Source organism: Pollicipes pollicipes, unplaced genomic scaffold (assembly GCF_011947565.3).
Source record: "Pollicipes pollicipes isolate AB1234 unplaced genomic scaffold, Ppol_2.1 Scaffold_6686;HRSCAF=7923_pilon_pilon_pilon, whole genome shotgun sequence".
NCBI classification, from domain to species: domain Eukaryota; kingdom Metazoa; phylum Arthropoda; class Thecostraca; order Pollicipedomorpha; family Pollicipedidae; genus Pollicipes; species Pollicipes pollicipes.
In genome coordinates, this window is record NW_023596921.1 from 24,580,228 (window position 1) to 24,595,367 (window position 15,140).

Genomic DNA, 15,140 nt, shown 5'->3' on the forward strand with positions numbered 1-15,140 from the left:
GCGAGGGTGCATTTCTGACGCGCGCTCCGCCCGTTGTTAGAAAATTAGCGCACCCAGCCCACAGCTCTGACAGCCTTCGACAGAGACGACCAGCAGGCGGTGTCAAACGCTGGCTGATCACCCGCACCAGCCACCAGACAGGGGCCGTCGTCACCTTCGACTGACGACGAACCATTCTCTACTGCCGCGCCTGTCAGCTGAACTGACTCAGGCAGCTCGCCACGAGGCAACGGCGCCTCGCAAGCGCCGGGCCAACCGTGGGGCGAGGCGAGCCAGCTCGGACCACTGAACCACAGCTGCGATCCCACCAGCTCCTCTGCTGACAGCCCGCGGGCTGTCTGGTCGGCCGGGTTCTCCTCACCTGGACAGTGCGACCAGTCTGACGGAGCCGTCAAACTCTGTATCTCTGTCACTCGGTTAGCGAGAAATTGCTTCCACCGCTGAGGCTCACCGCGGATCCATCCCAGCGCGATCATCGAGCTGGTCCAGCACCGAGTCACCGTGTCCTCGGGAAGCCGCAGAGCCTGCCGCACGAGTGCGGCCAGGCGCGCGGCCAAGAGGCCCCCCAGAAGCTCGAGCCGCGGCAGTGTAACCCGCTTCAGCGGGGCGAGCCGTGCCTTAGCCAACGCCAGCGAGACCTCACCGAAGCCGTCTGGCCGGGCGGTACGAAGATACACCGCCGCTCCGTACCCCTTTGGAGACGCGTCACCGAAGACGTGCAGCGACACGTCCTCACCGAAACGCCAGCCGCGGCTCGAGTAGCAGCGCGGGATCCACAGCTGTTTCAGCGCCCCACTACCGCTCAGCCAGCTCGAGAAGACCAGGCTGCAGTCCGCCGAGAGAGCATCGTTCCAGGCGACCCCCAGCTGCCGCAGCTCGTGGAACAGGCTCTTCGCCACAATCACGAACGGCGCCACGAACCCTAGCGGATCGAACAGCCGAGCTGCGCAGCTCAGCACCACTCGTTTGGTCGGAGTCACGTCAGCAAGAACCGCCAGGCCGTCAAACGAGAAAGCGCCCCCGCCTGGGTTCCACATAACCCCCAAAACCTTGGCACTCTCTCGCTCGCCGATTCCGGTGGCTGCGTGGGTCCTGTCAAATACTACCGCGCTGTACTACCGAGTTGCACTTGGTCAGTGTCATTCCCGCGCCAGACATCACGACCTGGGACTCAGTCAATAGAGAGCTGGCCTCCTCCTCCGAATCCGCACCTGAGAGGTCATCCACGTAAAAGTTCTCGGCCATCCCAGTTATCGCACGGGACGGAGCACACGTGGACAGGTGATGCCGGATCGTGGCGCTTAACAGGGGCGGACTGCTGCTGACGCCGAACGTCACCCTCCGAAAGCGCATCACACGTTTCCGACCGTCATGGATCCACAGAAACCTGTGGACGTCCCTGTCTTCTCTCCTGAGACTGACCTGAAGGAAGGCTTTGCTGATGTCGGCTGTCACTGCGACCCGCCAACACCTAAATCTCAGCAGCACATCTACCAGACTCAGGATGAGACACGGTCCCACCTCCAGGCAGTCATTGAGCGAGACGCCATTGGGACCGGTGGCGGATGCATCGAAGACCGGCCTCACCCGTGTCGACTCACTGGACTCCTTCACGACAGGATCACGGGGCAGGCAGAACCTCGGGTGCGGACCATCTAGCTCGTGGCTGTGAACCTCCTCAATCACACCCGCCTGCTCCATCCCTTGGAGCGCCACTGAATAGGCCGCTCCCGGGTCTCTCGCCAACCGGCGAGACAGACCCGTCAGACGCGCCTCAGCGGCAAGTCTGTTGTCCGTCAGCTGACCAGCGCCGCCTGCCTTCCACGGCAGGGCGACCTCATACCTGCCATTAGCCCTTACCACTAAGGCGCTGAACTCCTCTATCACCTCCGAGTCCCCCACCTCTGGATCACTAACACCGATGCCCTCAAGTGACGGCGACCTGCGGAGAGACTGCTCATGGATATCTCCAAGGCAGAGCAGCTGACTGGTGGCGCCAGCTGTCAGCAGCGCACTTATCTTTCCGGAGGCAACCCACCCCAGGGAGGTTTCTTGTGCCACGGGTCCCCCGTCGAGCCTCATCTCACCTTGTTTCATAAGATCCCATTAGCAGTCCAGCCCCACCAGCATGTCCACCGTCAGCTGTCTGAGGTCGGGTCAGCCAGCTCCAAGTGGCTGAAGAACTGAAGGACTCCAGCTGGCAAGACAGGGCGCTGGAGAGGGGTGCAGATCACAAGGATCCTGATGGCCTTGATGGAAAGGACAGAGGGTGAGGCCATGTTAGAGCCGAACATGTCGACACGGTACACATCTCTGTGCTCAGCTGATGAGCCAGTTCCCCCAAGCGCGGCATACAAGACACTTTCAGATCCTACCTACAAAGGCTCTGCTCGTTTCACGAGCCTCTTACTGGCATAGGTTCTGTCACTGTTCACGCCAAACAGCACTGTGGCCTCTACACGCTGTCCTTCTTGACCCATTACAGTCACACGAGCAGTTGGCAGCACTGTACATCTCCTTTCAGGACCACCATTCTTACAGGACAATGGCGGACACTGTGCTGGGCCCGAGTCACTGCTGGGGGTTCCCTGCTTGGTGCCTCCTGTGACACCCTGAACACTCTGTCCCCTGCCACCAAGCAGTTTTAGGCAGCACACAACACTATGACGTCCTCCACACTCAGCACACACTTTGTCATACCTGCGAGCCACATTTCCACTTCTCAGGCACCGAAAGTACAGCCCAGCCTGCCTGATAGCATCTCTGCGTTCTGGTACTGACAGGGGCTTTAGCTTCAGACCCACCTCAGGCTGGTGTGTCCGCCCACAGAAGCCACACCCTGGCCTTGCTCCTGACTGCAGAGCTGCTGCTGCTGCTGTTCTCCGCTGTTGCTCCCTCTTCTTCCCTTGTCAAGGGCCGCTTGTGGCCCTGTGTCGCTCTTCATCAGCTGGGGCAGCCAGCTGCTGACCTGCAGCCCCCTGTACCTGAACAGAGTCATAGGCACTGAAACGTTCCCTGCGCTCCATCTCAGCCGCCAGGAAGCTCATCAGCCATGCCAGGTCCGCTTCCTTGCCTGCTCCCTCAGCGAGCCCACTCCAGCCTGATGTCAGGGGACAGCTTAGACAGGATAAGAGGGACAAGGATTACACCATACCTGTCACCTCCCACACCAAGTGACTTCAGCCGCTGCGGATGTGGGTTAGGAGGCGGTCCTGCAGCTCTCTCAGGGACTGATGGCTGCTGGATCTGGCCGGTGGAAGTGAAAGAAGCTGCTGGATGTGGGAAAAGGTTATCACTTCCTTCCTCCCACACCTGTTCATGAGGAGGTCACATGCACTAACATAGCTGGCACCAGTCAGGGAAAGACCCGTCACACAGTCCTTTGCCTCCTTTTCCAGCACGGACCTAAGATAAGCAAACTTAGTCACATCAGGCAGCTCCGAACCATCGAGGACACCTCAAAACTCTCCCAAAGGGACTGCCATTTGAGGACATCCCGCTGAATCTCGGGAGCACCAACTTTGGAATCCTCAGATGCCCCTCCCTGCTCAGTGAGCCCGCTGAACCAGCCCCATAGTCCGGCTTCAGGGCTCCACCAGCCTTATCCAGAACCAACATCAGCCCGTCTCTCAGGTCGGCTGCACTCTCACAATATCAGTAAATATCTCACACTCTGTCTGGAAACATAGCTCAACCTCACACTGGGCCTCATCCAGAATCTGGAGCCTCTTCTCGCAGCCAAGTCTAGCGGCTTGAAGAGCATCTTGATCTGGTTGTTTATCTTCCAGAATTATCTCCAGTTTCCTCACTGACCTGGTCAGCCAACCTTTGGCTGCTGTTCGCTTCTTGAAAGCATCCGGGATTACACTCATCTTGACAGAGGCACTCAGAACAATTCAGCAAAAATAGGCAGTGCGTGTACACCCTCCAAATCGAAGAGCGGTTACGCACCGGGCTTATACACCCTCAAAAACGATCCTCAACGACTCTGTTGAGTGTGAACACCCCTTGACATAAGAATATATGCTTCTGTCCGGTATGAAAAGCCCAAGTTAAAATCTATTCCGCTTAGCGGTGAAGCGAATTGGCGTCATCACGCCACGCCGATAAACCATGAAGCCACCCACTCAACAGCGGTCGTCGTCGAGACTCAAAGCCGGGCCAACCGCGTGCGAGACCAGCACGCTGACCACCCAATCACTGGGGATGCTGGGCCCGGCGGCCGAAAATTCGTGAACATAAAAGAACTGACTCAGCGTGGGTTGATGGGTTTCGTGATCGCCTCACGCGTGTGGCGTATTGAGCCGACTTTTCACACGACAATTGAAATGCAAACCTCAAAGCAGTCTTGTATGATTCTGGTCAGGATAACTTTCGAAAAGTCAAACAAGGTCACTGACCTTAAATGGTCATGTGACCCTTTTCTTAGAACAGGTATCTAGGTTCTGGGGACACTTTGGAGACCAACCTGAACATTGGCCTTGTTTAACCTGATTTGAACCCAAGGTCATGACTTAGGAACATCAAACTTTGACCTGGGTAAGTTCAGATACCGGCCAACACACTCTGTGATTTGGTGTCTAGATTTTTTAGTTCCTGAGATCTGAGAGGGTCAAATTGCCCCCCCCCCCACCACCCGAACGAAGGGTATCTAACCGGCTACCCGGGCACGTGACAAAAAAAATAATACCCCCCCCCCCCCCGATCATAACGCATTACAATTGGGGATCTAAAAAGTCTTTTTAAAAGCCAGTCCTTGTACCAGTAATGCGGAAAGCAGTGTGTATTTTATGGTCCCTAGTTGTGTGAACTTAATGGTGCTAAAATATCCCTTATTTTCCTTGCACCAAACACTCAGAGACTGCGTGAGATCTCCCGATTGTGCAGCAAATATCAGCAAATATAAATATCAAGTATGAATGTAACAGTACCAGGTTCGCAAAGAAGTTGCGCAAAGATGAAACAGTCCGTTTCTATGTGAAACTACCGCTTGTTCAAGGTGGTCCGGATAAAAGTTAACGCTCGTTTTACTCAAAAGTGACAAGGGTATTTCCCGCATAACAAAAACTGCGGGGCATTCGAATCACTATTTGCAATGTCAAAACATGAATAAAAACAATGGCAGTCATCACTGATCTTACAGTTGTCAAATCCTGACTCTGCAGAAGATCTCGTCAACATCACCTCATCAGGATCCCGATCAGGATCCCGTCAACACCTCCTCAGAGCGCTAAATCGTTAACGCTTCAATATCCTTCTGGGCGGCTCTGGGTCGGTCTACTTCGCCGGATCGATTGGGACGAGGAGTGGCCCAGAGGGACGGGGTGATAGTGCACGGGGCACGAAGCGCTTGAAAGAGCAGCTTTCTGAAATGAACTTCAGCTTATGATTGTCGTGGAGCGGCTTCGCACTCGCTCCACCTTTCTCCGCTGGACTTAACGCGCGCTCGGGTGGGGGGGGGGGGGTCAAATTGACCATCCTCCTGAAGTTTTTTCCAAAGTGGTTTCCGAACGGCGCGGCGTAGCCGCGCCAAATTTTGCATAGCTGTAGACAATTGAATAGCGGATTGCTTGACAAAAAACATATTTACCTGGTAAGGTTGCTGACCTATGGAGGTCAAAGTCAGGCCATGGTTTCAGCGAAGGCAATTTCTAGGGAATCGTCCAATCTGATACAATAACGGAGTGTTCGATGAAGCCATGCATCTCTGAGATGCTTTCTTAGGGACTACAAATATGGAATGAGCAAGTTACGTTGACTTAAGGTCAGTATGAGGGTCAGACCAAGGTCGCAACCAACCTAATTTAGTACTCTAGGGCTTGCTGTACGGGATAGTTTTGTGGTGCCCATTTCTAATTTATTGATATCAGGAACGGTACCATGCATCTTCCATTGACTTTTTAGAGGTCAGAAAAGGTCATTGACTTAAGATGACCGGGGTCGACATTCTGTTTTATGAACATGCTACCTAGCGTAATCTTTATCGCTTATTCAAATGCAAAACTCAGAGCAATTTATATTATTTTTGTCACCATGACATTCAAGAGGTCAAACAAGGTCACTGACCTCAAATGGGCCCTTGATCTTCTGCTTAGAAATGGCTTCCTAGGTTCTGGGGGCACTTTGGTGACCAACTTGGAATATGACCTTCTGTGACCTTATTGGACCTGAAGGTCATGATCTAGGAAGCTCAAAATTTGACCTAAGTGAGTTCACGTGCAGTTCAAAGCACCCTCCAAATTTGGTGTCTCTATCGTTCTTAGTACCCGAGATCTCAGGGCGGGGTCAAATTGACCCCTCCCCCCACCCGAGCGAAGGGTATCTACCCGGGCACCCGGGCGCGTGTTAATGATGTGGGCTAACTTAAACAACCATGTTCACGTGGACAAGCCAGCGAACTTTCAAGGCTTCAGGCTGCCCTCAGGCTTCATATGGGATGCATCCCGGTCGACAAAACCGGCCGGCCGACCGACCATATGCAGGAGGTTCATCGGTTGCGTATCGTGGCTGCTTCTGGGCCATCTCGAGCAGCGTCTGTAGTCACTGTGGATGTGGAACTCTTACAACCAATGTTGCTGCTCTGTGCCGTTGCTGTTTTGCCGTTAAATTCGCGGTCAAATGTCACCGCAGTTTTGGTTGTACAATACATCACTTGCGATTATTAAGGACGACGTCAGTCAACTTTTATCTGGACCAACATGTACTTAAAAAAGCTTTCGCAGTTGCGGTTCAGTTGCTTTGTCCTGATCCACCTGTCTTATCTAATGAAAATCCGGCCAACTCCCGTGGATTGGAACATACGATACGAACTGGCTGGAATGATAAAGACACTAAGCATCTACAGGATGCTATATGGCACAAAATAAGCATGATATTAATAGTGATGCGTTAAAGTACGTAGGGTATCAGCAGTTCAAAAGAGATTGACTGGTGTTCACTCGCTGAACATTCCGTTTTTGTTTACATGCAAGAGAAAGGGGATCAGAAGAGTATTGGGCGCTCGAGTCAGCATTGGGAGAGGGACAGCCCCTCCGAAAGTATACGAGGTGACCTTCATCATCTGTGCACTTTTTTTTCTAGCTCGTAACGACATTTGCCCGCCTTGTGAAGGACAGGGGCGCAGCCAGGGAGGCGCCCCTTAGGTCAACCATTTTTCCATTTTAGATGGCTCCTGAGAGAACATTCAAATCAGCTCGATATACTCTCATCGAGACACGTCATCCCATCTTCACCCCCACGTTCAAATCGGCTCGATATACTCTCATCGAGAAACGTCATCCCAACTTCACCCCCACGTTCGAATCGGCTCGATATACTCTCATCGAGAAACGTCACCCTATCTTCACTCCCACGTTCAAATCGGCTCGATATACTCTCGTTGAGAAACGTCACCCCATCTTCATCCCCACGTTCAAATCGGCTCGATATACTCTCGTCGAGAAACGTCACCCCATCTTCATCCCCACGTTCAAATCGGCTCGATATACTCTCGTCGAGACACCTCACCCTATCTTCACCCCCACCCCGAGCCCGCTCTTAAAAAATTCTGGCTGCGCTCCTGATGAGGACACTAGGCAGAACACTTAACACTAGGCGTCTCAAATATTTTGCATTGTGATGTGTAAAATTAAAATCGAGAGAGCTAAATTTCAGGCAGGGTAGAGCTGGGGATGCAATGAGGGGCTAGATCCCGGAACGGAATTCTCTTCTTGCGGATCTTATATGATTTTTGTGTATGACTGGGAAAGCAAGTACACAATTAGAAACGTCCAAAAACTTCGCTTTTACTCCCGAGCAAAATTTGCCAAAATTGTACAACTGATAGCTGTAGCGGCGTAGCTTTGCGGGTATCCTTAACATGCCTGCTCGAAGCAAGCTGACCCACATTTTGCATCAACTACGCGATGTAGAATTGACGTTACTAACAATTAGGCGTTTGAAAAATAATTTAAGCATTTTAATTTCCCCGATTGCCTATTTTCCCATCAAATCACACTTAAACTGCGTTTAAGCGATAACATTTGTTTTAGCTGTGCGCAGCTCTTCGTATTGGGCGTGCAAAAACAATAAGCAAAGCGAAGCACGAAATAAAGCAATAAGTAAACATTCACACAATCCCGGCCAGGGGCATGGTGGAAGAGTACAGCACTGAAAACCCCATAACAAACTTCTCGCTGGGTCTCTGCAAAGAGCTTATGTTATTCGACGGGACAACATGAAACGCTCTTGTCATCACCTCAACTTCAAGTTATGGCTTTCAAAATAACTGCTATTGCCATTTGTAAACATTCACGACGTATTCACCTGATTTGTGTATATCTTTCTCAACTGTCATGAGTGGGTCCACCCGCCCCGGAGGAGGGGGATAACTGGGATGATCTGTAAGTGGTTCCGAGGCATTGGGCTGTGAGCCGCTTCAGCAACGTCGTCGCTTTTAGCTGGCTTTCCGACTGTGTGCAGACATTGTCGGCCGCTGGGTTACAGCACACGGTGGAACTGTGTGCTGACATTGTCGGCCGCTGGGCTTCAGCACACAGTGGACTTCCACTCGCATGTGTGTTCCACGAGTCAGGATGGGACAGGTAAGCAAGTTTTAGTTGTATGCTTCTTGCGCCCATTACGCAGGTAGCAGTCCTTAAGGTAAACGAAGCGATTTAAATTTGAAATGAAACAGATTTTTTTCACTTTGGGCACATACAGACTGGAATAATTGCATGGCAAGTTCGCAAGGCCTATTTTTAGATGTCTTTGTTTGCCACGGCCCCATAACGCAACATTCCACTCGACCGAGAGGATTACACTCGACGTTTTATGGGGAAAATGTGGTCCAGGTAGAAGCTGTAGCACGTGGTAGGCTGTTGCATCACACGTTTCGTTGACCAATGGCAGGCTCGGCTCCATGGCGAATTGTGACAAAATACAAATCCTGCCACAAGAGATTACAGCGCCTCCGCGATGGACACAGGGGGGCAGCAGATAACTAGGCTTTGTCGCAGCGGCGGCGGCGAGATGATGGCGGGCCGGGGCCACTAACTTAGCCGTAAGCGCCGCGCCCGTCCGCCGCCTTGTGAAACCGAGCACGACCGCCACTGATTACCGACAGCACCGGTCGTCTGCCTCATCTACGCCAACAACTGGACGACCACTGGGGGGCAGCGGTGGCTGGAGTTGGGCAAGAACAGAATAAGCGTTAACTCAACGCCAACGGCTCAAAACAATTTTCGTTGTTTACGTTTCCTGGGGAATGGATGACGCGAGGACAAAATAATGCGATTAGCTGCCTCGCTGCTTACCTCGCTCGCAATCGGGCAGAGGCGTTTTCGTCGGGGTTGTGAGCGAAAACGATTACGGCCCATTATGTAAATGTGTATGATCAGAGGCTGGAGATGGCCATTTCGTGCTCCGAGATACGCGATAAATAGCCACCATATTCCTGGTGATGTAGACTGCGCCTTCGAATAATTTTCAATGGGTACCTTTGGAAGCTGGCAAACCTTTCACACTTGTATTGCAAACCGTTAGCATCCTTCATAACCACCAATTCACATGCTACAAAATACGTGCTTTCAGTCACAGGTTCAGCTTTCAACCTTTTAACCGGAAAACACTGGTGCATACCATCCCCCGCCCTCCTATCCAATACATGAATACCGAGTGGTCCAATCGTTTTTATGCGCCTTCAAAGACCATTCCGAGTCAGTCATGGTTGGTCTGTACGGTCGATGATTTTACTCTAATCATCCGTTAGTTAATTACCTGAACGACGCACGTGTCGAAGCTGCGTGTGTATTGCTAGAGGCCGATATCTCAATGAAACGTTTGGTTTCCGAAAATACCTGAAGAAGTCTGATTAAATACAAGATGGAGATAGCCCGTGGGGTACGTCTTGTGGACTGAGCTTAGCAGTGCGTCACAAACAATGTGCGGGGAGTGTAAGAGGGGTGTCATGACAACAAAAGTAAAGCCGAGATAAGTAAGCATGCATTCGTAAATATCTGCAACCGATCGATGAATGCCAGGAGCAGCTGCTGCACGGGAGTGTGACTGGAGCCAGCGCTCCACGGTGCAGACGATCTATGGAGGTCAGGAGCAGCGGATGCATAGGCATTTGACTGGAGCAAGCACTCCACGGTACAGATGGTCAGGAGCAGCTGATGCATAGGCATTTGACTGGAGCCAGCACTCCACGGTACAGACGATCTATGTAGGTCAGGAGCAGCGGCTGCACAGGCGTGTGACTGGAGCCAGCACTCCACGGTACAGACGATCCATGGAGGTCAGGAGCAGCTGCTGCACAGGTGTGTGACTGGAGCAAGCATCCACGGTACAGACGATCCATGGAGGTCAGGAGCAGCTGCTGCACGGGCGTGCGACTGGAGCCAGCACTCCACGGTACAGACGATCCATGGAGGTCAGGAGCAGCTGCTGCACAGGTGTGTGATTGGAGCAAGCACTCCACGGTGCAGACGATCCATGGAGGTCAGGAGCAGCTGCTGCACAGGCGTGGACTGGAGCCAGCACTCCACGGTACAGACGATCTATGTAGGTCAGGAGCAGCTGCTGCACAGGCGTGTGACTGGAGCCAGCACTCCACGGTACAGACGATCCATGGAGGTCAGGAGCAGCTGCTGCACAGGGTGTGACTGGAGCAAGCACTCCACGGCACAGACGATCCATGGAGGTCAGGAGCAGCTGCTGACGGGCGTGCGACTGGAGCCAGCACTCCACGGTACAGACGATCTATGTAGGTCAGGAGCAGCTGATGCATAGGCATTTGACTGGAGCCAGCGCTCCACGGTACAGACGATCTATGGAGGTCAGGAGGCTGCTGCACGGGCGTGTGACTGGAGTCAGCACTCCACGGTACACAGGCTCACGAAGATCTATGTAGGTCAGGAGCAGCTGCTGCACGGGGCGTGTGACTGGAGCCAGCACTCCACGGTACAGACGATACATGGGGTCAGGAGCAGCTGCTGCACGGGCGTTGTGACTGGAGCCTGCACTCCACGGTACTGACGATCTATGGAGGTCAGGAGCAGCTGATGCATAGGCATTTGACTAGAGCCAGCGCTCCACGGTACAGACGATACATAGAGACCAGGAGCAGCTGCTGCACGGGCGTGTGACTGGAGCTAGCACTCCAGGGTACAGCCTATCATTCGCCGTGATGCGGCCCATGCTATGTTTCCGGCTCGCAGGCCGTCGGTCTGTTGACGTTTGCGGATCTCGTAATTTGCTTCTTTGCGGGTGTGTAGGCAAGGGTTTCATCATACCGGGTGTGAGGAGTATTTTTGAGCCCAGTTTGAACTGACTGTTCGGTCTCGTCGGGCAGCGATCTCGGCTGGCTGACAGGAATGCCCTAGTCAAAATCAGGCCTCGGATTTAGTGCCGTTCTTGACCTAACGCAAAACCAGATGGATGTCGGGATAATGTGTCTATGTGTGAGCCAGCGTCTGTGTTCAGGCCTATGTCCGTGGACCCGTGCCATTGGCTATGTCGATTTGTGTTTCTATGCAGGTTTGGGACTGTGTTTTTCAAGCCTTTTTATAAATATTTTTAAACCCTATAGCCTGATGCCGTTGGCACATTCCTAGACACATAGCATGCCCGCCTGAGTTTTGCACCTCTAGCTCATTTAGGGCACAGACGGAGGTTACTTTTTGGGGGCGTTACAAAGACCAACAAAACGAAATGGATTGGGTTTTCGCCCTTCGAAACAAGTGCATAACCACATGGGGGTGAGGTTGCAAATTTCCAAGAATGCATAACGTAAGTTTTGGAAAGCCCATAGTTTCTATCGGTTCGTTAAATGATGTGCTATGTATTCAGAGGCACAGCAAGAAGTTGCGCCGGAGGTGCACATGCTTTTTTAGGGCCGAGTCCCATCCCCATTCACAGCACCCGCGCACCGTGAGCACGCTGCAAATACCACAAGCACTACTGGTACAGTGGCTAGCGTGTCAGTTGACCGCTGAGTGTTGACGTTCCCCGGCGCCGAAATTAATTGGTTCGCAAGCGTATCTTGCATATCCACTCAATAGTCTGACAACCTAAATTGCTGCTGTCGAGCGCGGCACACGACTTCTATCCATGGTACTCAATGATATACGTAATTATTTATAACAATTCCCAATTCACAAGAAAAAACATCAGCTCACAAGATGCAAGCAAGAACACTATAATTTTGCTGAGCATTGGGCTGTGTAATGATGCGCAATAACATCGCAGTAAAATGCGCTCGATCCTGACGAGGCAGGGGGGGGGGGGCGGAGCGGGGACCGGGAAGGATGAGGTCTGAGGCTCCACGCGCCCGCGGCCCCTTGGTTGCACTTCTTTGTGCGCCTGAATCCATGGCGAAGCTTCTGCTGGTCTCTTATGCGCCCTGGCGTGTGCTCCAGCCCATAGTTGAGTTTCTGGCAACCTGTCATGTGGCATGACCTGTACCAGACCTGTACCCCTGTCAGGCGGCTGACGTCTGAGAATGTGGCGGGATATCCTACCCAATCGTGGTGGCCTGCCAACTTGTGGGGTCGTGCCAGCTTGTGGTGTCCCGCCGACTTGTGGTGTTCTTTGTGGTGTCCTGCCAGTCTGTTACGTGGCCTGTACCCGAATGACCAGTGGAGCCCTTGCCAGTCTGTTATGCGGCCTGCACCCGAATGTCCAGCGAAGTCCTTGCCAGCCTTTTCCGTAGCCTGTACCTGAATGTCCAGTGGAGCCCTTGCCAGTCTGTTACGTGGCCTGCACCCGAATGTCCAGTGGAGCCCTTGCCAGTCTGTTACGTGGCCTGCACCCGAATGTCCAGTGGAGTCCTTGCAAGTCTGTAACGTGTCCTGTTCCGGAATGGTTAGTGGAGCCTCTGCCAGCCTGTTACGTGACTGTGGCTGGCGGTCGCCGCCGGCCAGCCACCAGCCTGCCACGGAAGATTCATCGGCGGGATGTGCTGCCGGTGGCAGCTCCCGGTGGCACTTCATTACCCGGCGAGATATGAGCCTGCCCAGAGAGGAGCAGGCTCGGAGGGCGTACGGGCGGCGTGGCCCGACCATGATCAGCTGGACAGGACAGTGCCTTGATGTTCCTTATCCCGACGGGGGGGGAGGGGCGGGGAGGAGGGGAGGTGCAGCTCTGTGGGGCGGCACGAACCCGGCTGTCGACTGCTGGGTGTTAGTGCCACTGACACAAGTTGCTGTGCGCCTCTGACAAGATGAGCGCGTGAAAATCTTGCACTGTGTTTGATCTTAAAATGCTTGCATTTATCGTGGTCAGGCGTTGGTCGTATATCAGATAGCAGAGTAAGTCTTCGAAAACCACATAATGCAACGTCTGGGCGTGATTTTTTCACGGTGCCGCACATCTCTCTGCCAGCCCGTCTTGGAAAACGTATCGGCTGGCTTACCTCGGGATGACTTGTAAAGAAGCCGTCTGTCTTTCCGATTCCAGTCCGTTCGAGATTAGGCTGAGGCCGGTATCCGCCACCGGATATACGACTCTCATATCCCCGGCAATGAATTCAGTGCTGCGTGGCATGCATTGGCCGTACACAACCTCCATATCTTATTTGATTTCTAATCGACGATATACTATCGACGCAATTTTGTCTTCAGTCCCACCAGTCCGGGATCCCCTGGCTCTGATTCTGACGTGCTATGCGAACAATGCTCACACATGGCCTGGACCGATTCGTTTCCTTTTGATATCGACATCCACATTTTTCCCTATCACATTCCATCTTCATTCTTCATTACCCAAGGTAATGAAGAATGAAGATGGATGAATATTACCCTCTCAAACACCTTACGGCGTTTCTCCACTTCTGAAATCACCGTGGTGTCCCTGCATCCCCTCCTTCGCCTCTTCAACAACAGCAGCGTCCAGAGGTCCCTCACACAATTCTTCGCCCATCGCCAGCATCTCGGGAACCTTGCCACCCCCTTCCCTGCCGCCGCCGGTGTCCCGGGATCCCGTGTCCGGATGCGAGGAAGAGTGACACGGCCCGGCGGCGGCGGTGACCGTATCTCATCGTCGACGTGCGCCGCCATTTGTCTGTTCGCCACCGACGGGCCGCCGCCCCGTCCAACTTATTTCCTCCGGTGTAAATGGTGGGACGACGGCCGTATATTGCGCCCGATGTCTATTGAACGGCGCCCGGTGTGGCAGACGGCGGCGGCGGCGCGGGCCGCCCTGCAGAGCCCAAACTATTCGGGGGGGCAGGGGTCGGCAGCTGGCCAAGCGGCGTCATGGAACACCAGCGACTGTCCTGTGTTAGTTGTTTGGGACCCGGAGAGAAGCGGGGCTGCATACGAACTCCAACGTTCTCTTTGCGTATGGTTCTGGCTCTTGGCAGCGTGAGTTCGCATGCAACCCGTTGACTTGCGCCTTTGCGGAGCCATCGATGGATGGTCAGTATCCATTTTCATGAATCGAAGTTACGATTTTACATGCCACTCACGCCGATTCATTGCCAGACAAGGGGGATGTTCCGTTGGTCGATTGTCTGTGGTTCTAAATCCATAGACAGTCCGTGGGCCGGCACTCGAGCTGAGGCCGAAAATATCGTAATCTGGTGGCTTGTCCGGCCACAAATCGCTGCCAATGGTCTCAGACTGTCTCCGTAAGTCAGACAGTGCCTGCAATCTGCCGTGGGTGATTGACGTTTGATTTAAAGTATGGCTCCAAATAATCGGCGGCGCCACGTGTTTCAATTAGAAACGTCGTCGGAGCACTTCGAGAGGAAGCCATTCATCAATGAGATTGACGGGCGTTCCTGAAAATTGAGAGTGAAATGAAAAAAAATGAAACGTCCTCACGCCGAATGCGTCTTCTCTGCGGCAGATGACAAGTACCACATGCTGCCGTCTGGGGAGCTGATCGTCCGTGACGTCACCCACGATGACGTCATGGGCCGCTACTTGTGCAGGACGGTTCATATGATGACGGATGAACACGTCATTAGCGAACGACTGGCCACCGTTATTGTCGAAGGTACGCATTTCTCTGTTATGCTGTGTCAACCTGCAGTCATGCTTCCCTTACCGTCTGGCTTTTGGTGACAAGTGTGAATCTGTTGCGGCTAATTGAACATGGAATGGTTGGACACCTTGATTGTGCAATGTGCATAATTGGAATGACAACTAAGCGTTGAC

At 53.1% G+C, this 15,140-nt stretch overlaps 1 protein-coding gene across 1 annotated transcript in view; it reads left to right on the top strand.

The window, feature by feature from the left end:
* LOC119108094 (Down syndrome cell adhesion molecule-like protein Dscam2) overlaps positions 1–15,140 on the top strand; it is a 223,129-nt gene that overhangs the window by 151,360 nt on the left and 56,629 nt on the right. The window contains exon 5 of the mRNA XM_037231671.1: positions 14,830–14,979. Within this exon, the coding sequence (XP_037087566.1) occupies positions 14,830–14,979 (150 nt within the window). The remainder of the gene's footprint in view (positions 1–14,829; positions 14,980–15,140) is intronic.